This window comes from Phaethon aethereus (assembly GCF_964289735.1).
Source record: "Phaethon aethereus genome assembly, chromosome: 2".
In the NCBI taxonomy this organism is placed as follows: domain Eukaryota; kingdom Metazoa; phylum Chordata; class Aves; order Phaethontiformes; family Phaethontidae; genus Phaethon; species Phaethon aethereus.
In genome coordinates, this window is record NC_138582.1 from 130924423 (window position 1) to 130950075 (window position 25653).

Genomic DNA, 25653 nt, shown 5'->3' on the forward strand with positions numbered 1-25653 from the left:
TTTGTCCCTTGGAAAAAAAAGCAAGAAATTTTCTTAAACCAGGATGATCTCTTGTATACTTGTATGTTTGTATGGGTGCATATATATTTACATATATACATATATATATGAAAAAACATCTATTTATACACACATTTTTTAATTTCTCTCAGTTTCTTCCTATAAGCTACCTAATCTTTTTGAAATTGTGTCTGATATTTTGACACCAGCCAGCAGGAGCTGTAGCCCACCTTCATCTGAACACAACCATGTTTTCAAATAATGCTATTGTGCTTTTAAGCTCATTATTTTATTCTTTTAAAAAGAATCTTCAAAGATGACACAAGATTTCCTGTAAGCAAAAGCACACCAGTACCAAAACAGACCACTACACTTACAAAGAAAATTTTTTACTTTTTCGTTTTCAAATAAAGAGTGATAAAAATATAAATAAAAATGTCTTTGTGCAAGATATTTTCATGACCCTGATTCTGGTGTCTCTGCCAGTGGCAGCCCCCAGAACCAGAAGGTCCAGAGTCTGCAGACTGGGAGGTCTCCTTATTCATAAAGCTTTCAGTGGACATTACACGGAGAAAGAGGGGATTCTGCTGGTTAGTTGTCCACTTACATTGCAAATCTCCATTTTGGAAACTGATAATTTATTTTCCATTGCTTTTTCTACAAGGCTAGGTCAGAGAAGTTTTTTGCTTAAAGAGAATATCAGTGCCTCTATAGCTCCTGTCTATTATTTTAGTTTTATCTGTTAATATTAATCAGCAGTTTTTAGCAAGTTTGAGGATTTTCTGTTGAGCTCATGATTCCAGAGCTTTAGCCTGCACCTGTCAGGCCACCACTGGCACCTTTCTGGGTGGAGGGACCTAAAGCTGGGACCTGAGAAGGGGTGGAGTCGTGGATCTGGACTGATACCTCCATCCTGTCAGGTTTATGTTTTTTGTACAGAAGGGGTTTGAAACACGCACTGAAGAATTACATAACACTGTTCACCATTTGAACTCGTGTGAGCACATGCAGTATACAGACCCTGAGCCTGCCCACTGAATATAGTAACCCCTCCGGCTGGAAAGGAGTAGGTTTTAACCTTTCAATTACTTAACTGCTGTACAAAATGTGACGGCTTTTGCAATCCCCATGCCAAGCCAGTGAGAGGCTTCAATAGACAGCGCTAACAGGGACCTCCTGCTGCCCTTCCAAAAAACTATGGAGTTAATGCAAAAACTCATTGCAATTGTCAGCACAGGAGGGGTGGCAATTAGTCTGCACCATGATCCAGTACGTGGATTTGGGAATCATGAACAAAATAAGGAAATCTCAGCAGAAGGGAGGCATCAGGAGAAATGGTACTTTAATCTTTCTTTAATAAAGGATGTCCTAACTCATGGTGAAGCGTGGGGACACAAGTCAGCTTTTGGCTAAAGCTTGATTTAAAACTCATAAAAATAAAAGGTAGCCTATCAGCAGCCTCAGTGTGGCCATAAGATAGTGAGAAAATGTGAAGAAAACAGTGACCGGTGTGATGTAGTACAAGCATCCCACTGCAAAATAAATACCTACATCTCTTCCTGAAAATGGATGTGTAAAAAATAGCACAATGAAATATATCTTAAAAAAATTAAAAAGTGCACACAGCATTACTAACAGCCATTCATATTAAGTGCAGCTGGAAGCCCAAGGTGCCAGTGTGGAAACCCTTATCTGTAAGCGATGAAGGGCCCATAACTTTGTAACAATGCTGTAAACAGCAGGAAAGTCTCATACAGATTTATTTACTTATCAATGAGCTTCTAGGAGAACAAACCTTTTCTCAGCGAATTATGCTTTTAATAAATCATGTTGCTATTGAAAGAAGCTATTAACCAATGCAACTGCAAGTACCATCAGAACAAAGTTATCAACACTGTCCGTAAGCAGCAGTCTTGTTGAAGTCTCATTAAATTACAGCAAAACATCTCAGATGTTTGAGATCACGTTGCACACAGGGAATTTTACTGCTTTATTTTTTTTCTCCTAACTGAAGTTCATCCCCTCGTTTGTCTCCTCACAGGCTTTCACTGACTGCTTCACCCAAGGCTCTGCAGAGTTTAAGCCAGGGCTCTCCAGAGGAGCAGAAGTCTGCCTCATCTTCCTCTTCTCCCACAGAAGCTGGGATTGTCTCTAAAACATCTACACACTTCAAGGCTACATATTACCTTTCATCAGAGGCCGTGGGTCAATCAAATGAAGTGTCTGGAGAGAAAAGGAGCCAAAAAATTCCCTCTTCTGTGAAATCGGGGAAAATAAGGACATGGCTTCTGTCTACAACCACAATTATACTGCTCTTTAAGAGCAAACTTTCCCCAAGGTCAGTGAAAATGCCTAATGCCTACGCAGCTAAAAGGATGGGGGAAGAAAAAAGAAAAAAAGACAAAAGAAAAAAAGATGCTTTTATAAATATAAAAATTATTGTTTATGGCTCATGTAATTGCAATTAGATATTACCATCAGATTGATTTTTCAGTGTTACTTGCTCTTTTTATTCTCCTCCTCCTGTATTTTCTACTATAATTTAGATAATGTGAGCAAACAAACCACAAAAGCTTTTTAGCTTTCTTATTTTTAGCCCACATTTTTAAGGCAGAGCAGCAGTGGAGCAGCAGTGAGTTCACACTGCTATGAACTATCCTGCCAAGCAACTTGTCAAAGGACTTTCCCTACATTAGTAACTAAACATCACTAGCAAATTGATGTCTCTGTATGGATTTTTTTTTTTTTAATTAAAAATTCTAATAAATGCCTCTTCTCTAACTGCTGGGCTTAACATTTCCCAAAGACATGGTGGATTTCAAGACATGGTTAAAGCAGTCAGTTCATATTGAAAAGGTACCATACAACTCCCATGTTTCAAAATGTTACAGGATATTTTTGGACAACCATTAAGAGTAGGTTTTTAAACTTCTTGTAGGAAAAAAGGGATACCACTTCTGCAATGAGCAAAGTATGTTTTTAGAGAAGAAAAACTAAGAAAACCTGATTTTCCTTCATTTTAAAGGAAAATAATTTTCCCTAAATTTCTTTGTAATTAATTTAATCATCTATATTTTTAAATAAGGATAAACTTATAATGAAAAAAACACGTTTCTTTGTTTGCTTAACACAAGTCATGCATTAACCGCAAATATTGTAATGGAGCCTTTGTCATCCTGTAGCCACATTATTCAACTGCAAACATGGCAGAGGCTATGGATGATGTCTCATGGCTTGAGGCTTATTTCATTTGCCTGTGGTTGTCTTTGCTGATCATGTAAGAACACTGTTACACTTAGACTTACAGTGGCCTTTTGCCTCATGGTATCCAGTAACTCAGTAAAAGGCTCTGACTTTCACCCTTTCTCCACTCATACTGTGCTCATCTGAAATAATATCTTGGTCCTGATCTTCCAGATAAGGATACAGAGTTGTTACAATCTCTTACACTGATGAGAAGAGCCAAAATACCTTATTTAATCATACTGACTCTTAAAATTAAAACATTAAGAAAATAACTATATCATGCCTTCTTGACCTTACAAGTTACTTACCAAATCTTTAGAGGCCAAGAACTATGAGGCACATGCCTAAGACATACCTCAGAAAGTGTTTAAATCAGTTTACACAGAGAAGATGACAAAGTGTCCTTTGAGTCCCCGTGGTCTATCACAGATGAAGCAACCTCTGCTTGCAGCCAAGTCCTAAGACAACTTGTAATGGTGGCCCCAGCAACACCCACTCACTCCAGTCACTCTTACAGCAGGAATTTTTAATTCTCACAAAAGCCTGTGCAAACAGCCCTGTTGCTGGGATGCACAGATACAACAGACACCACGGTGAAGTCTCTCAAACATCCATGTCAGAAGTGGCCATTGCTGATTACATAGTGTTTCATACAAGTTACACATACACAGAAAGAGGCCAATCTCCTCTCATGAAGGAAGGTTGTAGGACTGCTACAGGTCTTAAGAGGGTGTATGTAAGAACAGACCTCTTTTTAAACAATACAAACTGATTTTTGAGACACATGAAATTAATCTGATGGGGTCATAAGGGAGCCAAGGTATGACCTCCTCAGCAGATGAAGATGGAGAACTTAGACTGGACTAAGTCAATGATTATAGAGCTTATTGTAGCACCATCTCAGGTTGTAACAGAAAAGGAAAAAATCCATGGTGCTGCTTATTTGTAATTCAGTTTGGGGTATTGTGAAGACCTCATTTAACTACATGTACTTGCTATTGATAAATTTCTGCAATGGTCTGGCAGGGAGAAAAAGAATGGTTTCTTTAAATGTAGTTCCTCAGCATAGTGTCCATCTGCTTTTAGATTACTCTGAAAAAAGAGACCCAGGGAACAAGTTCTTTCCTCACAACTCACTTGAATTCAAAAAGGTTACTTTGCGTTTCCATTATCATAATTGACAACTTAATTTGTTGCAGATGTTTTGAAGAACGTGTAGAAATAAAAACAAAATAATTTTTAAAAAATCAACTCCTAAGCTATATAATTTTAAAACTTTCTGAAGAAGCCAACAATCATAAAATTCCTTGTCTTTTAATAGTTTCCTTTTCTTTTTGTCTTCAAAAAATCAATATAGCTCTGACGAACAAAAAGTTAGAAACTGACTGAGGAACCAAAATAAATACTGAAACTATGATGAAAAATGTATTTTGAGTGCGATTTTCAACAGACATCTCTCTCTGAAGCTGCTGTTAAATTTGTTAAAATGCTAAAAGGAGAACACACATAGAGAAAAGTTCCTATCCACTTCAAGTCATTCCAGAAGGACTGTTTTCTAGTTTGGTCAAAGTAAAACTGGTGAAGATCATCCTTCTATTAAGATCCAAACCCAAATGACAAAGAAATCCTACATTTCATCCCACAGATGAATAATCCATCGTATTCAACCCCTTACCTAAATCCTTGCACGCCACCCTTACCTGCTGCGGTGTCAGCTCGGAGCAGTCTGGAACTTCCATGAAACTGCATGTGGGTTACTGGAGTTGCTTTAGTATAATCATCATTCCTTTAACTAACAATTACCAAAGAGAAGAAAAAGGGCCCATATTCAAGCTTACTAAATTCAGATCAAAATTAGTAAGAGCTTTAAGTCCCAAGTTTGAATCACTACTTGCTTAGAAAACAATCTAGTTTGACTATAAAAACTAACTTAATTTTAAGCTGAGTTTAAATCAAATTCAAAATATAAAAAAAAAGTCACAATTAAGAAATCAACCCATATTCAGTTTTGGAAGCTTCAATTTCTTTCCCAAAAGATGAGATGCAGGGATAAAAAAAATGATTGATTACAAATTTCAAGCTTCTACATTATAGATTAAATCAGTTGAAGAAACAACCAAGAATAAGTTGTTGTGTTCATACATCCATTTCCCTCATAGTCATTTCTTATCATAATGTTGCACTCATTATTAAGCTTTTAAGAGGTATGCTAAGGGATATCAGTCTATGCTGTGAGCTCCTGAATTATCCCTGAAGCTGAACTTCTGTCCCTGAAGTTATCCCTGGAAGTGTTCATTTGTCCTTGTAACTAGGCCTGCAGAGCAAGGCTCTACCTTTTGGTGGAATAAAGCCAGATACCTAGTTTCACTCCGACACCCTAAAGTCCTAACGGGACACTGAAATGTAACCCTATGACAACTAGACGTTGCTAGTTACTTGTCTCCCACTGACCTATGTTCCTGGCATTACACTGGGCACTAGCCCAACTGACAATTATTTTCAGTATCAGGTAAGCCTGAATATGTCCAAACAGTCATCTAGGGACCATTATTCCCAAAGGTCTTAGGTCTTAAAATATTTTAAAAACAGTTTTCTGCAACAAAGACATCTTTTCTTTTTTTTGACAGTGTTGAATAAGCCTAACAGCTTAAGCAGAAGTTCAATTTTCTTCTGCAAGAACAAAATAAACCTAATTGATTTGGCTAAAATGGATGATTTACCAAATTTTGTGTCTGCCCTTCAGTCTCTGTTGAAAAAACAAGATTATTTTTTAAGATAAATTTTGCTTTTATTCAAGAACAGTCTCATGCTATTTTAATACCTATTCATTTCTGTTTCCCAGTGGTACAGAAATACATGAAAATGAAAAATATAATAGGCAGTCTGGGAAATTTATTCATACTCAGAAAATATCTTGGAATGGCTTCCAGTCAAATTCTACACAGGGATGCAAGTAGGATGAATTGTGGCAATTCTTTTACCCTAAATAATTTATCTATTTATCTGTGGTTGAGCTACTTCACTGATAAGCAAATTGACCTGCAATCTCTTTCTGCCTGTGTTAATCATATCTATTACAGGTTTGAAGCACCCCATCATAGAGCAAAGGAATCACAATTTATCATTCGGGACTGAGACAGTGAAATGAATATGATAACTTTACTTCTTTCATCTACATACACTGAAATCTCTTCTCACTGTGCCCACTCATCACTATACAATACTGGAGAAAAGAAGCTCTTATCCTCCCGGATTAAGATAATTTTTTCCCTACATTCAGACATGATTTACAAATTTGAAATTACTTTCTTTGAATAACCTTCCTGAAACATGAGTTCAAGGAACTATTGGAGTCTCTAAATGCCGAAAAACAGCAAAAACCACCCCCACTCCAAACCTTCCCCACCAAAAAAACAAAGAGGAAGCATTTAACAACGTCTTCAGAATAACTTCAAAATTTAATACTGTGAAAAATAGCGTCCATGAACATTTTTCTTTTTGTATAAGTCAGGGAAAGTGAAGCTGCCTTCTCCTAACACTCTAAATCACTGACTATCTTCTTGTCAATATATTGTTATTACTTTTAGAAAATCACTTTTTGCGGTATTTAATATAACAGTAATAATATCTGAGAGGAAAATGTTTCATTAGTAAGGACATAAATCGCATCTATGAGGAAAACATGTGGCCTAAAACGTATGGCTAGAAATTCTAGCCATATAATAAAACACAAGGTGAGACTCAACAGGCACCCATGAGTCCATTGAGCCCATGGATCATTAAGCACATATGAAAGCTCCTATAGCACTGGGGTGGTTGCAATCCCGTCAGTATCTGACATGTAGTGTCACCTCTTTGAAGATCACATGAATGATGGCAATGTAAACACAGGACAACTACACTAAAGGAGCCTGATATGAATGGAACAAGCTGATAAGTGTGCATCATGGGCTGCTTTCTTCCATGGCTTACCCATCTTGGCTATGAAATTGTCCTTATAAATGCCCTACCATAGGAGTGAAAGCTGTGGCGGTGCAACTTGAAATTTACTGAAGTCTGTGGAGATGCTTAACGCCCGGAATTTTTTTTTTATGTGAAAATACATACTTAAATATAAATTTTATTTAGACTACTTAGTCACTTTTTGAAAATCATTATTATTGTATTTATATATAGTGGCTGTGGAGAATGAGTCACTTGGATCATTCAAAGTTCGGAATATTTTATTGATAGAACTGAAAATTTTACATAGCCACTGTCTACCTTATAGCGAGTATTAACTTTTTAATTACAGTTTAACCAATAAGGGGTAAGAACTTCAGTATAAGAAAAAGGAGAAAATGCAGTGTCATACTGAGCGCAGATTACACAGTGTCTCACAATGCAGTTAGGACCCTTCTTCTACGCAGCTTTGTAACTTGTCATATACTTACACAAAATCAGTAACGTTAATATAAACATAGTCTCAATGTTTACCCAACTATCTTTATTCAAATCCATTCTTGTAGGTCTGCTTATAGACATAGAAAGTCATTACCCAGAAATGCATGGTATATATTGTATGTGTTAATGCTAAGTTTCATTCTTTGGGACTAACAAAACAGGAAAGAAAAACTTACCATTCTTCTTATAAAACATGATTTCTCCTTTGAATTCTACCTTTTCTTCCAACGATTTCTCAATTTGAACAATCATCTGCTCATTTGTTTCAGCACCAATTAAAAATTTACAGCTGCAGCTCTTCTGCATGACTTCAGTTCGTGCAAAACCAGCAAGCTCACAGAAGCCATCTGAGCAGTAAACAATAGGGAATCCCTTAGCCACCTGAGCATTTGCAAGGATGAAGTTACTATCTGCAGAAGAACACAAAAGTAAAACATGAATTACAGTCTGAATTCTACATCATTTGACATAATACTTCCTTTAGCTTCACATTTAAAAGCAAAGTCCCAACTGTCTGCGAACAAGAATGCAACTTCTGTTTTATACCATTAGTCTGAAATAAAATCAGGTCTAACCGTCCAGAGCACCTTCATATGATGGTTCCTCATGGCTATGTGCAGCTTGCCTCATTGCATCCTTAAGCAATAATTTATGATAACTGTCTCCGAGATGGATAGCACATTAAAACAACCACTTGAACAAAGACTGGTGACAAACATGGAAGCTTTGGAGAAATTTCAAAGTTGCTATGTTACACTGCCACTCAGACTACTCTGCAGTCTGAACAGACACAGCTATATCTTAAAAAAAGGTAATATCTCCACACTCTCAACAAGTGAATGTTGACCTTTATCAACACTCAAATTTCTTTTATATAATTTTGCAAGGGAATCCTTAAAAGTAGAATTGGGGCACAATCTGGGGCTACATGGAAATGCTTGTCCTTTGTTTTCTGTCGGGGTTTTTTTTGTTGGGGTTTTTTTTTGTGAGGGTAAAAGATTTCATCCAAATGAACTGTCAGCTGTCTTCCAGAGCCCCACTATACTTTTCCCATATGAAACAGACACATCAAAGATTCACCATCCTGTTACACCTTAATGCACTTTATAATTTTTCAGTGTGTGTAAGATGCAATTATGACGTATGATAAATTCAAGAATAGTATATTGACATGGACATCAATCAACAAAAAGCAATGTTCTAATTTGAGTTCAAATCTTTTGCAAGTCTTGCAGCCTAATAGCTCATTTCCATCCCTTGCCAAAGTGTCTTTGAAGGTTTTGTGTCTTAGAGTCCCATCTTCAGCTCACATCAACAGTTCTAGCACTTTACAGATTTTTTAAATTAACATGGAGACCCTTTCCACCTAATATATGAAGTTCTTACACAGGTTTTCTTTGCCTGTGTTTCCTTATCTTGAAGTGAAAAAAAAAAGTTCTACAGGAGGACTCTGTCTGCATTTCACATGGAGGGAGTAAAGACTATTTTTTGCCTGTTGCTTATTAAGGAATGTTTACCTTACAGCTTGCTAGTGGGAGCTTAGGAGCACTCTAGTCCCAAGACAGATACCTCTCATTTTTCAGAATTACATGCATGTGGATTCGTGTGTATGTATTAAGGGAAAATTCTATTAACTAACCCAGAATCCCTTGATAAATATTCATAAATTTAAAGAGGAAAAAAAAAAGAATTATTTTAATGGAAAACTCAGGTTGATATGCCTAATCCCTATACAGGGATATATTATTCATGCATGGGGAAGGCAGAGACAGAATTCATAAAATAAAATGGAGAAAAAATAAGTCAGCCTTAACTGTCACAAGAGTTCTAAATCCATGACATTCCAACAACTTTAGCTACATTACTCTTTATTTACCCAAGGATTGAATACTACAGCTGATACTGCTAAGATTTCAGTGTTTTAAAGACAATACTGACATTTATTAAATGATCAATTAAGACTTAAGCTCTTAAGACTTTGCTTCATTTACTCACCTTTTCCTTAAATCTTACTAAAGTCTTTCAATAAATGATTGTTACATTAAACCAGACTTTTCTCATTTACCAAATAATGTGATTTATAAATGCATTCTGGTTCAGCGCAGTGCTTAACTTAGCCTGTCATTTTTATTTGCCTAACTAGGGAATAAGTATCATTACAGTTCACGCACTGACATGCTGCTCCCCTCTGTCAACACAAAACTAAATCCCCACACTGCCAAAAGAATTAAGATCATATGCTTGCAGTGCAGTTTAATGACAGTGTTACAGTGTAAGACCTGCAGATCCTACGTTCCAAATGCATCTGTAGCTATCAGATTAATTTACTCCTGGGTTTCTTATTGTTTAAGATACAATTATGTGATGCAAAGACTTTTTTTTTTTTTTAATTCTAATTGTTGTGAATGGAATGAAGCAGAATATGGAACACTGAAAAGACAGAAAGGGTAGGAAGTATTTCAATATTATTATGAACAGGAATATGCTAGAGCTTACCAAGCATATAATGATTTTCTGTAAAAATTAAAATGGCCAAACTCTTCTGTTATTTACATCAAAATAAAACCAGAATACTTTTGGTTACCTTAACATTCATAGAAGAAAACAATTTACTTCTTAAAAGCCAATCTAGTGCCAGCTAGAATAAGAGGCAACCTTTCTGTTAACATCAGCAGATGTCTGATAAGGCTTGTAACCCTAATTTTGCTGAACTTTTTGAGTACAACAGTAAAACATCAGCTCCAGGAAAATACAATCAGAATTATATTTTCGGTTTTCCTTGAGCTTGAATTTAAAATCAAATTATGAAAGATCTGCCTGTAATTCCAAACTAGTAGACTAAGGGACATATTTTAATAATTTATTGAAAAAATTCCTTGTAATATTTAAGGATCAAGCAACACAATTTTGTTCAATTATTACCTGTTTCATCAAATTCTTCAGTAATAATTAATATTTACCTATTACACAAAACAATTTAAAAAAAACATATCTTAAAATATTCTGGTTAAAAGTTTATTTACTTCTGTAATTTATTTTCATAGCTTGGAATATTTAATACCACTTGCTATTCCTAGTAATAAAGCACCATAAAATATTTCAAAAAACAAGAGCTGAGGGTGAAATTTATATCATTCAGGCTTCAGTGTGACACAAATAACAAACCAAGCATTTCATTCTATGATCTTCAGTGATAGTTAGCTAGATCTTAAAACACGGGAGTAGGAAGAATGACATTTTATTTAGAATAATTTATTAGGAATCTATGGACTGGAAGACAACACTTTTGCTTATCTTTGGACTTACAGTAGGAAAGTTGCAATGAGTTATACAAACCCATTGGTCTGTATATTTTGGTATATATGTAGATTGTGACACTTCCATAATAAAAAAGACAACAATGAATTCCGTATCATTCTTTCAGCACATCAGCCTGAATAGTAAGGTTTTTTTATTCAGTTTGGTTGATCAGGAAACAGTACTAGATTACTGGTAGGATGTTTTTTAAATTATTTTTTTTAGACAAGAAAACACATCCCAGCTAAGTTCATGATCTATTGAGAAAGACGTAACCTTGAGCCTTTAGGAGTACAAGGCATTTACAACAACAGAATGGAACTGCTGCAAATTTTTGTATGACCTGAAGGAACAGATCTTGACAAAACCACAAATGCCACTCTTCAGCTCAGAAATTAAGTGCTGTAAGTCTGTGCAAAATAAATACAAATATTCAGATTGTGTATTTGTATACTAGCTTTGGATAATAATACTCGGCTGTATGTTCAAGCCTGCATGTGATGTGTAAATGATGATTTAAAAGTGGTCCTGTTAAAGACTGGACAAGAAACTTAGACACAAAAAAATCCAACAATATTCTCGAAGTTTTCCGTTAGCAGCAAGTCAGCAGAAGTGGATGAATGTGACAGAGGTATTCCACAGATATTCATCACAATTAAAAAGCAGATTTGTTTCAACTATGCATCTTTTCCTTTAAGCTAATTTTCTATGAAGAACAAATGACTTTTTCACATGAAAGTTTGAAGGAAGAATATTAGGACCTTGCATGTCTGCATTTACTTTGGAAGCAGGACACATTGGAGTGTATAGGACGCTGATCAACAGAAGACTGTCATGGTTTCCAGAAACTTCTGCCAGACACACAGCATAAACTCAGAGACAGTGAAACAGGCTGAACCAGAACCATGCTAACTACACCTTCAATCACGGGCTTACATACCGTTACCCTGTTTCAGTGACCTGATACCCCAAAACTATAGCCTAGAAGCAGAACAAATTTATATCACAAAATATATATGTCATCTGACACAGAGAGACAGGTTCATTAAACATCCCATGACACAGTTTTAGAATTGACATAATTAAAGGAAAAGGCTATTATGCAATTCTCTGCTTCATAATTAATACACACAATTTATCTGACTGTTTGTAATGAGATGATGTCACAATTAAACTCATCACTCCCTTGATAAATTTTACTGTCATCTTATTTGGCAAAAAATGACAAAAGGGGTTTTGCTTTAGTACTGTAGTAGCTATGTCTGCTATAAATCTCATCGTTGTGCTTCCCCAGTTCTTGTAACGGTTCTTTTCAATCAAAGTCCAGATGGTTTCTGCAAATTTTCATCTTTATCAGGGAAGAGAACATCTATCTGACGTCTTGTGCAATTGAGCACAGCCAACCACCATTCTATTTTTAAATATTAAATTTTTTATGAATTAAAAAGGAAGAAAAAAACCTACAAAAGAAAAAAAAAATCCCTAGCAATCAAAGAAGCTGCATTAATTAAACAAGTGACTCACATAGTTACTCTCTCAAATGGTGAACAGTCCATAATTCTTCTGGATGAAAGGATTTACTACATTTAGGTTTGATTTCACAGTTCCTACATGGGCAACTTAACAAGAGAACTCTCATTCCAGGTTCACACAAATTACTATTACAGAGAACATGACCACATTAACCCTTAAGATTACCTAATTCAATGATTAAAATAGTATATGAAAACATTTAGCTGTACGTCAGCACATTTAGATGCAAGTGAGTTTCATTAGAGTTCAAGCTCATTTACTAACTACTGTCCTTTGAATCAATTGCGACCAAAATGATTTTATAATGAATACACCCCCAAATATTAAAGTTCCTCTTTAAAATCTCAGTGTCATTAACTGGGTCACTAATGTGATGTTGAGATTTATCCAGATCTAGGTGAGTCAGAAAGAAAGTTGATTATACTGGTGCCTCTTCCCACTCTTCACTAAAAAATTTATATTCCAGTGAATTTACAGTAGTACAGTAAAAGGTAGAACTATTGCATAATAAACTACAAGTATAGACTGATGAACAAAGGACCCATCAATGTAAGTTGTATAATTGATATAATTGGCCAAGTAATCTTAAATAAAGGCTGACATTACAAGGAAATGTATTCATAAAATTGGGTAACAGTTACAAATTCAGAGTACAAAACAATGTTTGAAATATCTAGCTCTATGGACTTAGCTCAAGGATGAGCTGCCATAGCTCCCATTTAACCTGTGTTGTCAAAATTAATTCCCATTATGTAGAAAATTTCTGAATTCAGCAGCTAAGAAATCAACCTTTCACTTTGCATTTACTATAATATTTCACCTGACAGTGAAAATGCTTTACTGTATATAATATTTGTAGCTACAAAAGGAGTTAATCTGTAATGCAGTTCAGCATAGAGAAACCTAAGCAAAACTTGGGCATCTGGATTCTAAATCATCTCCTAGTCTTATTGATAAACACAGATCATAAGCCATTTAAGAGACTCAGTGTTTAACGATCTTGAACCCAGCTTTCATTGCCATTAGTGCAGCAGGTCAATACTAGAATAATGACTGCAGCTTTCTTCATGACAAATCAAAGTACCTATTCCGAGAACAAAGCAGACCAAAAAGTCAGACAGTATCAGAGAGAAACAAAATAAAAACCAAAACCAAAAATAACCCTCATGGTGAAATGGACTCCTGGGATCCTACAGGGGGGGGAAAAAAAAAAAAAAAAAATCATTTGCTCTTCTGTTAGAAATCTCTGTGTATGTTTCTATTGCTTTTCTAATCCCAATCTCATTTGCATCTCCATGACCTCTAAAGTATAAGGACTGAGAAGGACTTTATTCAATTAGTAGCAATGCTGTTACTACTAATTTATCATCACAGAGCACCTTGCAAATAAAAATCAGTGCAACTATAATGGGTGAACTATAGTAAAGGAGAGGAACTCCTAGCAGGGATGGCTTTGAAGTTCTTCAAAATTAAACTCCACTAGTAGAAGCAGACATCTACATCTTTTCCTCAGAAGGAAGTATTAACTAGTCTAAGGTATGTCTTTTTCTTTTTTCTCAATATTTACCTGGAATTAGAAATTCACATTACACATGTATCATGTGCAACAAGAATTTAAATCCAGTAGATGAAATTGAATCAAGGTTGCAATGAAATACTTATTTTCTGACCCTTGAGCTGTGTTGCTTTTGACAAAACTTAATTTTTCAGTAAAAAATATTACATTCTATTTGACCAGCTTTATTTTTATTATTGACTGTGCAGTGACTGCCAGCATACAGCAGTGCCGAAGCGACTAAAAAAGCCATATGGCAATTGTCATATTTACATGCTCAGTGTGCAGTTTTATATGCATTGAAATGCTGCAAGAGAAACAGCACTTGCCAATGGAAAAGGCAGAAAAAGGAAGAAATTAGTGGTGAAGAGACACTGCAACTTGTGAGTTGCCAGCACGTTGTAACAACACATGGTATCATCCAGAAGTTTCTCAACGGGAACTGAAGGTGCTTGTTTACTTGGCAGAACTGAATCCTCTGTCCCCGGTGAGGGAGTTCAGCTCTGTTTGGTGTTTTCTGCAAATGCCCACTGGAGAGCAAAGCACACAGATTTCTGCCTCCAAAGGAAGCATATTCTGCAATTTCTCCAACAAAATAGATGGAAATTTTAAGTTCATCCACCAGGGAGAAGGGCCAGCCATACTGGCCATTTTTGTAACCCAGCTATATTTAATCTGCTTTTTTTTCCAGACTGTTCTGTTGATTTAAAATTCACTTGGAACAGTAGAAATGGAATTGCTATAAGTCAAAGTAACACATTGAGTTCTCATACATTCAAATCATATAGACTAATGATTTAAGAGCCTGGGATCATGACGTGCAACAGAGAGAAGGGTTTGCAGTTTAACAGTCCTCCTGAACAGAAATATTTTCAAAGACAAGAGCTACATCCTTGTCAAACATTTACAATGTCACCCTGTCCATACCTTCCTTTATCACTTGCCTGAAATAAGAATGAAATAAGGAATTGAAAGCTGGTTTGTTTACAGCTGTTTTAAGCACTGTGTCACCTACTCACAATTTGTGCTCTGTTTATAGACATACCAGACTTTCACTATTGCATAATATTTAATGGTTTTAGTGTCCTACATGTGACTTTACTAAGTATCATGCCTGATGAACTTGTTTATAATACTACTGCAGTGGACAGGCCTTTGGATATCTGTCCTCGATGTACGTACTGCCACTGACGTTGCAATTTATCTGAGCAGCCAGATGTTACGGATGCTGCCAACGGAGCTGGTGGAAGAACAGAGGAAATGGATTAACGAGCTGTTATTGCTGCACACCTGAGGGGAAGAACTTAAGCTAGACATTTTGAACCCAGTGTGAAATGCCTTTAGAAGATCATGTTCCTGCCTCCTTGAAATCTAATGCTCCTTTCTTCTTCTGAGACTATGTTGATTATGGAGTGGTAGCTCAAGGAAAATGTCTGATGCTGACTATGCTGGAAATAAGGAACTGTATTTCTTTACAATGTGATGATTTGGGGTTAAAGAACTATTTAACTACTACTGAGGAAGTTTCATCTTGTCAACTGAAATGAGTAATTTCTGTGGAAATTTTTTTCCCCTGCAGAAGTGACCATGGAAAGAACCACTGTTGTACAGCAGATTCTATATACAAAAGAAAGTTATCAGTAAGTACATAAAGAAAATATTTTCAACACAAAAAAGTAAAGGGATCTGAGTGCAAAGAGAGTGGAAAAACTCATACAAGTGCTGTACGACCCTGAAGTTGTTACTCAAAGCAGCTCAAAGCTGCTGTTCATGTATGCTAGCTCATACACACAATTTCTGGGCTGTTCACTGCTGCTTTAACAATCCTCTATGACCCCCATGACAATTTCATACCAGTTTATGATGACTCCTACTGTATTGATTTCTCCCTATAATTGTTATACTTCAATATTAAGGTGCCAGGACTCTATGGTTAAAAATAACCATTTTGAGCCTTTGCAGTTTATATTCTCCTCTCTCTGTCCCTGAAATTAAAGGGTAATCTTGAGTTAATTTTAATGGGGAGAACAAGCAGACTCCGATGTGCCTATTCCAGTGGAATGAGTTCTCTGTAAAGGGCAAGAATTTCTGCATGCAGTTTTCTCAGAGAAGCAACACTAATCTAAAATGATTCTGTGGAAAAGAAAGTCTGTTCAAAGAATTTTCATCTGACAAATTGACAGAAATTATGTAAAAATGGTTCAGAAAATAATGAACAGTGTCCAGGAAATGTCATTTCCAGAAAAGGCAGAGTTTTATACTGCACTATTTACCATAACAAGGAATTATACTGTGTTTCCCAAACAATTAAACTGTGTATCCCCTTTCCTGATCAAAATAATTCTAAGAATCTCAATATAGGGCTTGCTGACATCGTATCCTTGAGCAAGATCCATTAAAAAAAAAATATATTTTGGGGTAGAAGAGAATGAGAGTGAGGTTACAGGTGCAAATGTAATTAAGTTATCATATTCAAAAGAAAATGACCCATCCTGTAGTGGGTTTGCCAGCTGAGAATGATCTTGTGAAAAATCCAGAGGAAAAATGCTGAAAACTGTGGAAAGGCCAGTGTTGCTGCTGAACAAACAAGAAAAATAACCTAACGGAAAACTAAAGTAGATGCCTGAAGTAGACATAGGCTATTATTTCTTATAATGAAGCTACTGTGGACCTCCTGAATGATTGGTATAACTTAATGAAGGAGCATCTGAGCTTAGTTCTACTGATTTATGTAAGATATTCAAATAATCAAAGAAGGAGCTGCTTGGGGAACCTGAAAGACTTGAGGTGAACATTGTCATAGGATGGTCTTCTAGAGAAAAACCCAGATTTTGGCTGAAGAAGTGGATATGGTCTGGGAAATTCAAAGCATCTGGAACTTCTTTGCAGTAAGGAGTACAGGTATAAATGCACAGTAGAATTGTCAGGGTTTTGATTACCTTAGAAGAAGAAAAAAATAATTTGGACTAAGAATTGTCTCAGTGAAAGAAAATCAGGCATAGGAAAAGATTGCTGTAAAAAAAAATCCCTGACTTGAACAGTGCAGATAGGAGACACCAAAATCATGAAAGGACTGAAGATATTTAGTTACTCAAAACCTAGGCCTTTTTATGTCTGTTTCTTTTTTTTTGTTTATAGTTCTTTTTTTAAAGGAAATAAAGAGGCTAAGTATTGCAGAAGAACCTTTGGCATTTCTATAGCAAATGTTATTTTCATTCTGCTGTGGAACAAAACCAATTCCCCTTCTTGCATGCCTGTCCACAAACCACTGCCTGAATAAAACAAAACTTACATCAGAAAGAGACTCCCATCAGAACAATAGGCCAGTGTTCGGTACCTAATGCAAGATCCAAACCTCCATCATCCCAGGAAAATATTATCTATTAACTGTACTACAGTAAATCGGTGTTGTTAGGGAACCAAGTAACTTTTCTGATAATTTTTTTTGTGAAAACATAAAAATTACATTTCAGGTTTTGATTAAATTCCTCTTACTGATACAAAATAGTTTCACATTAAAAAAAATATTACCACTATATTTGCAAGACAATGTCAACACTATGTTTGTTCCACGGGAATGAAGCATAAAGATCCTGCAATCAAATTCCAGTGTTGTTATGAGCGGTAGTTTGAAGTCTTGCCTTGTTTCTCCAAAGCCCAACCTAAACAAAATGATGAAGAATACCTTGACCAAATGGCAGCAAATGCTTCTATTTGATTGCAAAGTTTTCATGTGAGACAGAATAATCTTATTCATTTGGACAGTTTTGAAATAATTTGTAGAAAGACAGGTGTTTACACCATGGATTCTTCCTCTATGTCATTAAGTAGAGCTGGCACTGAGCAAACAGAGAAAAATACCAAAAATACACAAACAAAAAAAGTTTTTAGCACAAACTGCACAAGGTTCCATAAATTACACTTACTGAAAACACCAAAAGTAGGAGAAAGCTATGAATAACAATGATTGTACTGCCACATTTGCTATGCGACCTGATGGTATAATTTTCAAAATTCATTGCTGTTCTAGATACTGTTTTGAATGCAAAAAATAATTCAGAGAGACTGCAAGCCAATTGGAAAATTTAACCAGCAGCATTGTACACAACAGCAAAAATGCCTTTTTCCATTTCCTAACGTTTTGCAATTCAGGTGGCCACAATACCAAAGCAGTGTAAACCTCTCCTTTAGCCTACTGAATCTCACTATCAGCGTCAGGAGCCTCACAGGAATGGTGCAAAGTGCCTTCTTCCAAGGAGTTACTCAGAATAAGAACTTGTATTTATGGTATGGGAATCGTATGGGGACTAAACTCCTTCATGTCTAAGCTAGACTGAATACTCCCTTAAAGCACAGGGACTGGGTAATATCAGTAAACAAGCCATGAAAGAATTCAGAAGAGCCCTTCCGTACTATGTATACACAGGTAAATGTTGAATAAATGCACCTGACCTTGCTCCTGTCTTTCCTTCTGTATGTGAGGTACTGTAGAACTAATTCCTTAACTGGAAATCATTCTAAGGAAAGAGGAAAAAAGGTACAGCTTTTTGTTGCTGTTTTTGTTGGTTTTCTTTTTATCCTAACAAAATACGGTACATGAAGTAGGAGTCTGACCTCATGGATTGTATTGTGGGGTAGGAAAATCACTCCATTTCAGACCTCTCCATATGTGTAAACATGAGTAAATAGGGCCATTACACATATTGTGCACGACAGCATAAATTAACTTTTTAAAGTTACAATAGCAATAATGATAACTCTGAAAGACTTGGGTGAAAACTTCACAAAATCTACAGCTGCTTGTTAAAAATAACAAACAAAAACTGTGAAACTTGGCCTGTTAAAACACTCTCACACAAGCAGAGAAGACATATGGTATAGTGGATTTACATCAGAAATAGTAACAAATGTTCTGCAGTGCCTTAGGTACCATAGTGCCTTAGTCTTAGTAATGTTATGGGACTGCTACTTGCAGCCTCATAACCTTTGCCTGCACTGTTGAGGCAGTGTTTTCAGAGCCTCTGTAATATTATTTTTCCTTTATTCTTCTCATACTCTTGTTCTTATATTGTTGTTCTCACAGTCTTGCACCTGCAATCCTGAACAGTGTTGGGCTCTCACAGGAAGCACCTATCACTGGTCTAAGAATGCCCTCTTCATTCCCCTTGCCTCTTTATCTCACTTTGTAGATTGAAGTTTATTAGAACCAAAACACTGTGCACAACCAAGTAAATAATAGTAATTTAAGTACTCAACAAATATTAACCCATAACAGGTGCACACAGAAGCTTAACAATAAATAAATACACATCACTGCCAGCTAATTCACATATCCCAATCACCCCTAATGCCATCGTTTGAAGGCAAGGACCGGGAAGGCGGGGGAGCAGCTAGAGGAGGTCCTGATAAAAGCATATAGCACTAGGACAAACCAAGGTGAGAAATCATCTTCCTCACGGCCATCCACTGCATCGGAGAAATGCCCAGAGCTCTTCTAGGGATTCTGTCACTGCTTGTCCCAGCTGGCCACTGGGGAGAGTTTTCCTTTTCCTTTACTTTTTGCGCTCTCTCTAATTGGTTGTTTTACCTTTCTCCTGAATCAGTTTTTCAGAGTTAACGTATGCTGCCAGCTGTGGGCTTTGCTATGAAGCCTCTGTGCATGCGAGCCTGTCTCAACATCTTTTGTGCAACACAAACTTCCTACTAATTCCTTACTCTCCTCCTCTGCCCTTGCCTATGCAGGCTTTCCAGCCCTTCATGCTTTTTGTGTCACCTCGCTGACCTCATCAACTAACCCAGAAAAGAAGTGCGCTCTTTTTTTTTTTTTTAACTTGGGTTAAAGTCCTGCTGGATTAGCAGGCTGAATCCTGCAGTCTGATGAGAGCAGAACTGCAGCGCAAGGGATGGGGGAGCAGCATGGAGGAGGAGGAGGCAGCATGGGATTTCTCCCTTTGGACGTCAGCAGGTGGTGGTTCGGTTTGGCTAATTCTTTGTACGGTCACAAATGTAACCCACTTTGGGTCAAAGCCGCCTGTGGTTGGGACCAATCTGGGGAGCAGCTCAAGGACACAGTACTCCAGAAAAGGGCCGCCTTTTAACAACATGTGAGAACCCGAGTGCTGCTGCACTGTTTTCTGTATTAGCGTGGACTCCTGTGTGGCAGTCACATCAGTAGAAAACTGAACAGCCACAGCAGGAGCCAAAAAGAAAATATGTTTCAGGGAAAAATGAAGTCTCTCGTCGAGGCAATCATCCAAGCACTAAATAACAAGCCAGCATCTGACGCAGTTATAAATTTGGATTCATTCAGGAGAGGGATAAAAGTCTCCCAACTCTTTTAAAGCACTTCTAGGATTTACTTTTTTAATTTTTCTCTTTCATAAGCCTTTCAAATAGTTTTTAGCCTCAGCTTAGATGGAAAGACCCTTCAGAGAGCTGCCCAAGAACTTCTTTTGCTTCAGGAAATGTTGATCAGCCTTCCCTCCCTCAGGAAAGACAGATAGTCCATTGCCTTAATTTCCCATTCTCTTAATAAATGCTTGAATATTAAAGTAAGAAAGACCCACTTCTTTTCACTCCAGGAGACAGAAGAAAGGGAACGATAGAACACTGAAACTTGGAAAATTGCTATTTATTTCATTCTTCACTAGTTGGTGGTGCTAGCGTGTTTCTCTCAGTATTATTAACTATAGCACTTTGTTAGATGCTTATGTTCTAGGACATTTTATGAGCATATATATTTAAAAAAAAAAAGCTCTAAACTGCCTAAATCATGAACCAAAATGTAACTTAAGAGACAGTAAAGACTTGGAAAGAGAAAATAAAGACAAAAAAGCAGGAATTCAGGAAAGACAGTTGCTATCATCATAATTAGCTTGCCATTTCTAGAGGATGCTGTGGGATACAGCTGTCTGCACAGGTCAGATCATTAACCTCATGGCTTTGCTTCCTCACTCTACTTCATTAAAGAAATTCCAAAGGGAAAATTACATAAACAGTGTTTTGTAGATACTATTAAAATACGATGGTATTGATACTAAAAGTAACAGGTAATTTTTTTTCAATAATATCTTGAGATTTATTTTTCAGTATATAGAAATATTCATTTGATTATAACCCTTCAAAATTAATTGGAATACTGTCATACGACTAAGTTTTGGGTTTTGCAAATTTGCCCAAGAGCAGCGATTCCCCATCTTTCTAACCCACCAAATAATCCACTGTATTTCAAAGGGTTCTTCAGAAGCAGGAAATACATTAGTTATTTCTCTGGGACTACTACTAACTAGCTTTTAATTAACATTTAAATTTGTTTTTAAAAATACCTTATTCATATAACCCCTGCTTCAGAAGAGCATGTCTTCAAAAAAATCAGTCAAATAATAAAACATGCATGAAATGCAACGATTTAAATGGATATGTCAAAGTTCTAAATAAAAGGAGTTTCATTAAGTATTTTTGTGGCTTTATGAGAAAAGAAACCAAAAGTAATAGCAAAAAGAAATAGCTTATGATTATTTCATACAACATAGTAATGAAAATGTAAAACAGCACACAGGGAAAAAATCAGTTAAGAAAAAAACATTTCCCAAAGCTTTTGTTTTTTTCAAGATATAGCCTCAATAATGGATTAACTAACATTTTTGCATCATGCAAGAAAAGTAAATATGCTTGGACCTCTGGAAAGTAATACATGGGTGATATTTCAGGAAAGGATTTTCAGTTTGGCTTTTTTTTCCCCCACACTTTTCATAAATGAGTAGATTGGTAAAGCACGAATGACTTTTAGGACCAAAATCCATGCCCTAGGCCCTACATTTCCTTCCTCAGAGGCATTCTCAGCAATTTCTTTCAGTTATAGAGGTCACCCAGGTCCTCTGCTTTAAACAGCCGAGAATCTTATTTTTCATCCATTTACCCACCTGTTATGGCCTCCACCACCACTTCAGTTCCCAGAACTATCGCTATTTCTTTGGGCACTCCGAATCCCTAGGAAACTGGCTTTATGTTGATTTTTGTGGTAGCTGCCTCTGGCTGGATTTAGGAAATAGGAACTGAGTGGAACAGAAATAGCATTTGCCTCAAACTTGAATTACGCAGGGATCTGAGATTCACGTATTCTTGATCTTCAATCTACTGTACTGAAAGGTTATAACACACAAAGGTTAGTCACATCGGCCTCTGCCTTCGCAGCATTTAAGAACTAATCTTCTTTCTGAACAATTTTCTTTTCCATTTAGGTTTTCCTATAAAAGAATGAGCACCCTTGTTCAGAGTTTGGGCTCCTTGATCTTATCGCAATCTTCAAGACATTTGACAAAAACAATCTCCTATCAGCTATATGCCCACAGTAGAAAACTGAATAACCTAGCAATCACCTGTACAAATTTCAGCTTCCACAAGAAGTGAAAGAAACTATATAGCATACATTTAATATCTTCTTTTGTAAAGAGGCAACCTTAAGGGTTTCCCTTTACAAATACATTCCTGTACAGTGTCACCATGTTTTCAATTAAAATCCAGTAATGTTCACATTTTTCAATATATTTTGGATGCATAATTTGAATGTTAACTTCTGTTAATTAGTTGTTGCTCCATTTCTTACTAACATGCCAGATATTTTCAGGCACTGCTCTTCATTATGCTGTTTCACACTTGAAGAAGTGGGAGCTGATGCTAATTGAGCCAATCCTATTCAGCCGGTAAAACTAATGACTAAGTCTTCACTCTCTGTAACTGAAACCAAATTAGAAGAGACAAATGACCCTTTTTTTTAGTTTCCAAACCCCGTATGATTTGTTTCTATAAAAAAATCTTAAAAAAAAAAATCAATATCTAGCCAAACACTTATGTTGTTACATGGGCATGTACGCAAGATGTGTATTGATCATTACAAGACATTTCTGTGACTGAGATGTTTCATTTCCTAAAGCATTTCCTCTCTGCAAAATGACAACTAAACAGAGAACATATTCGTAACAAGATTAATATGCAATCTATAAAACATTTCAAGAATATTATAATTCACAAGAAGCCTGTTTCTCAGCCATGAGACAGATGTGTCCCATTGATCTCCCACTGCGTTCAGCACCCCATCTCTCAGAACGCAGATTTACTGATGGTTGACTGACACCGTTAGCGATGTACCACCCGGTGCTTTCACCCAAACAACGTCCAGGCCAGCTTTGTTTTGAAAGCAAGATGAGGTGCATGAATGCTTGCTGCTTTGGATTTGTGTTTTCTGTATTTGATTTCAAACTTCAGGAATATTTACTAGGAAAAAAAATACTAAGCAGGCCTTTCAAAAAGGAATTACAGCAAGTCTACTACAGAAGCTCCTTAACTATTAGCTGTGAGAGAACTAAAATATGGGGGTTTTTTTATGAGATTTACAGCTCGTAGCCGCTGACTTCTTAACTGCAGTCCCGTATGACAAGAGCATCTTCATAACTCCTTTCCTTATGCCATGGTACTTAAATCCTTTTCTACTGCACCACTCCTTACATGCAGCCCACACAGTTACCCCAGTTCCTCCCTTTCTTGTTCAGGTCCCTATCTATTTTAGTTTTCTTTCAGTTCTCACACAAAGAGGCAGAGGACATTTTCCTAGCCTGCCAAGGTGTGCACGCTGGTTGCTTTGCTGGTGGGGACAGGAGCTGGACACCTTCCACCCAAGAGATACAGGTGAGCCAAGTGGAACTTCTTCTCAGGTGCTGAGCGCCAAACAAACGGCTTGAAATGTTTTATATGGCTTCTGGTTGCTTCTTCTGCAGGTCTATTGCACAAACTCACTATTTCTTAAATCATCCAGCAAGTTCCCAAGTTTATTTTCTGGGGAAGGGGAACTGACAGAGTATAATACAGCACACATCTTGTTTTCTTAGAGCCAGGACAAAAAGAAGTGCTTGCCATAATTATATTAGTTTTAATCCTTCTCTCAGAATTTTAGGATGATACAATGGTATTACATAATTAAAACAGTGAAAGTGAAAATCTCTAAACAAACTTAGTTTTCTTGATACAGTTTTAGATCAGTACAGAATCAGTAAAAATAGCATTCTGATCCAGAGTATGCATACATTCTTTTTGCTGAAATTGTTAAAATATGCTCAGTTTTTGCTAATCTGAAGGTTTTAGTTTTAGTTCACCACTGCACAGTATTTTTGCACAGATACTTATTTTTCATATGTACATGTAAACTATGTCAGTCACTGGGCATTTTTTTGGGGGGAGTTAAGTTATAAAGATGTGATCTGTGAACCTAATTCTTCCTTTGGGATGCTAATCTGCTCAAAATTAAATGCCACTGATAACGGTTCAAAGATAGCATGGCCACAACTAGAAGGTAATAGCTAAAATAGAAACTCTCAAGCTTGCCATTGACTGGAGACATAAATCCTAGCTACATTCCTTCACAGGGTTCATGCAGGAGCAGTGAGAGCACTACTGCTGGAGTACCCCTTTGCTCCCACTGTTACTCTTCCCCCCTTTTTTGTTCTTTACTTTGATTTCAAACTCCTGCAAAAATTGCCTCTAGACCTAATATCTTATATTGACTGTCACAATATATATTAAAAAAAGTTATTCTTGTAAGTATGATATTAACAACCTAGGATTAAACTCTACAGTTTCACTTCCCACGATTATTTTCCTTGTAAGAGATGCTGAGTCTGTCTGAAAATGTTCAGTAGAATGGACTCTACTAAAATCTTGTTCAAGTCCAACCTGTTTGGTCTTTCCTGATATTTCTTCGGAGTCGCAAGCATGCACACCAAAATAATTACATAAAAAATAGAATAAAGCTCTGCTATTACTACTCAAATATACTATACTACTTAATGTAAATGTAAGAAGCAAGGTTTGAGGTGGGGGGAACCAAACCAAAAACCTTTCCTGATATGCATCATCATTTCCTCTCCTTGATTCCCTAAAGAAACAAGTTCATAATGAGAAGGAATGAATGCCATTTCAACCAATATATGTTTTTTCTACTTTCAAAAATGAGTTTATCATTTTCATCCTTAGATACATGTATTTAAAATCTCATTTTCCATGCTCTCAGTTACTCTGGTACATCTCCAGGGAAACTCATTTGACTAATAAATTTATCTTGCTCTAGAAGAAATGGAAATCTGGAAACTTAGATTAAGCTTCAGCACTTTTGAAAAGTATTTCAGTTGAATCCAGCACTTTTTTCCCCAGCAGCTGGCAAATTAGATTCTCATTTCAATAATATTCATTTGCATCTCATAGAAAATATTTTCTGTGAGAATCAAGGAAAGACAATGATTTTAGGATCACAATCTAGCAATTAACCAATTTTATTAAATTATAATATTGTTATCAAAGAGAAACACTGAAACAGTGAAACAGTAACTAAGGCAATAATCATTTTAGGTTGCTGTTAATTTCAGTGTCAATAAATAGAATTTGTTTCTAAGCTTCCACGTTCTCTTTTTTATAAACTGTTTTATTCCATTTTTAGAACAGATGTTACACTATTTATTCTCTTACTATTTTTGGTTTATTGTTGTTTCATTTTTTAAATTCCTTCTCTCTGCAAAACAATGGTGCCAAAC

General features: G+C 36.3%; 1 protein-coding gene across 1 annotated transcript in view; it reads right to left on the reverse strand.

Annotated features, from left to right (window-relative positions):
• KCNH8 (potassium voltage-gated channel subfamily H member 8) overlaps nt 1-25653 on the reverse strand; it is a gene marked incomplete at both ends in the record, with an annotated part of 203538 nt that overhangs the window by 137150 nt on the left and 40735 nt on the right. Inside the window, one exon of the mRNA XM_082015386.1 lies at nt 7866-8099. Coding sequence (XP_081871512.1) covers nt 7866-8099 — 234 coding nt within the window. The remainder of the gene's footprint in view (nt 1-7865; nt 8100-25653) is intronic.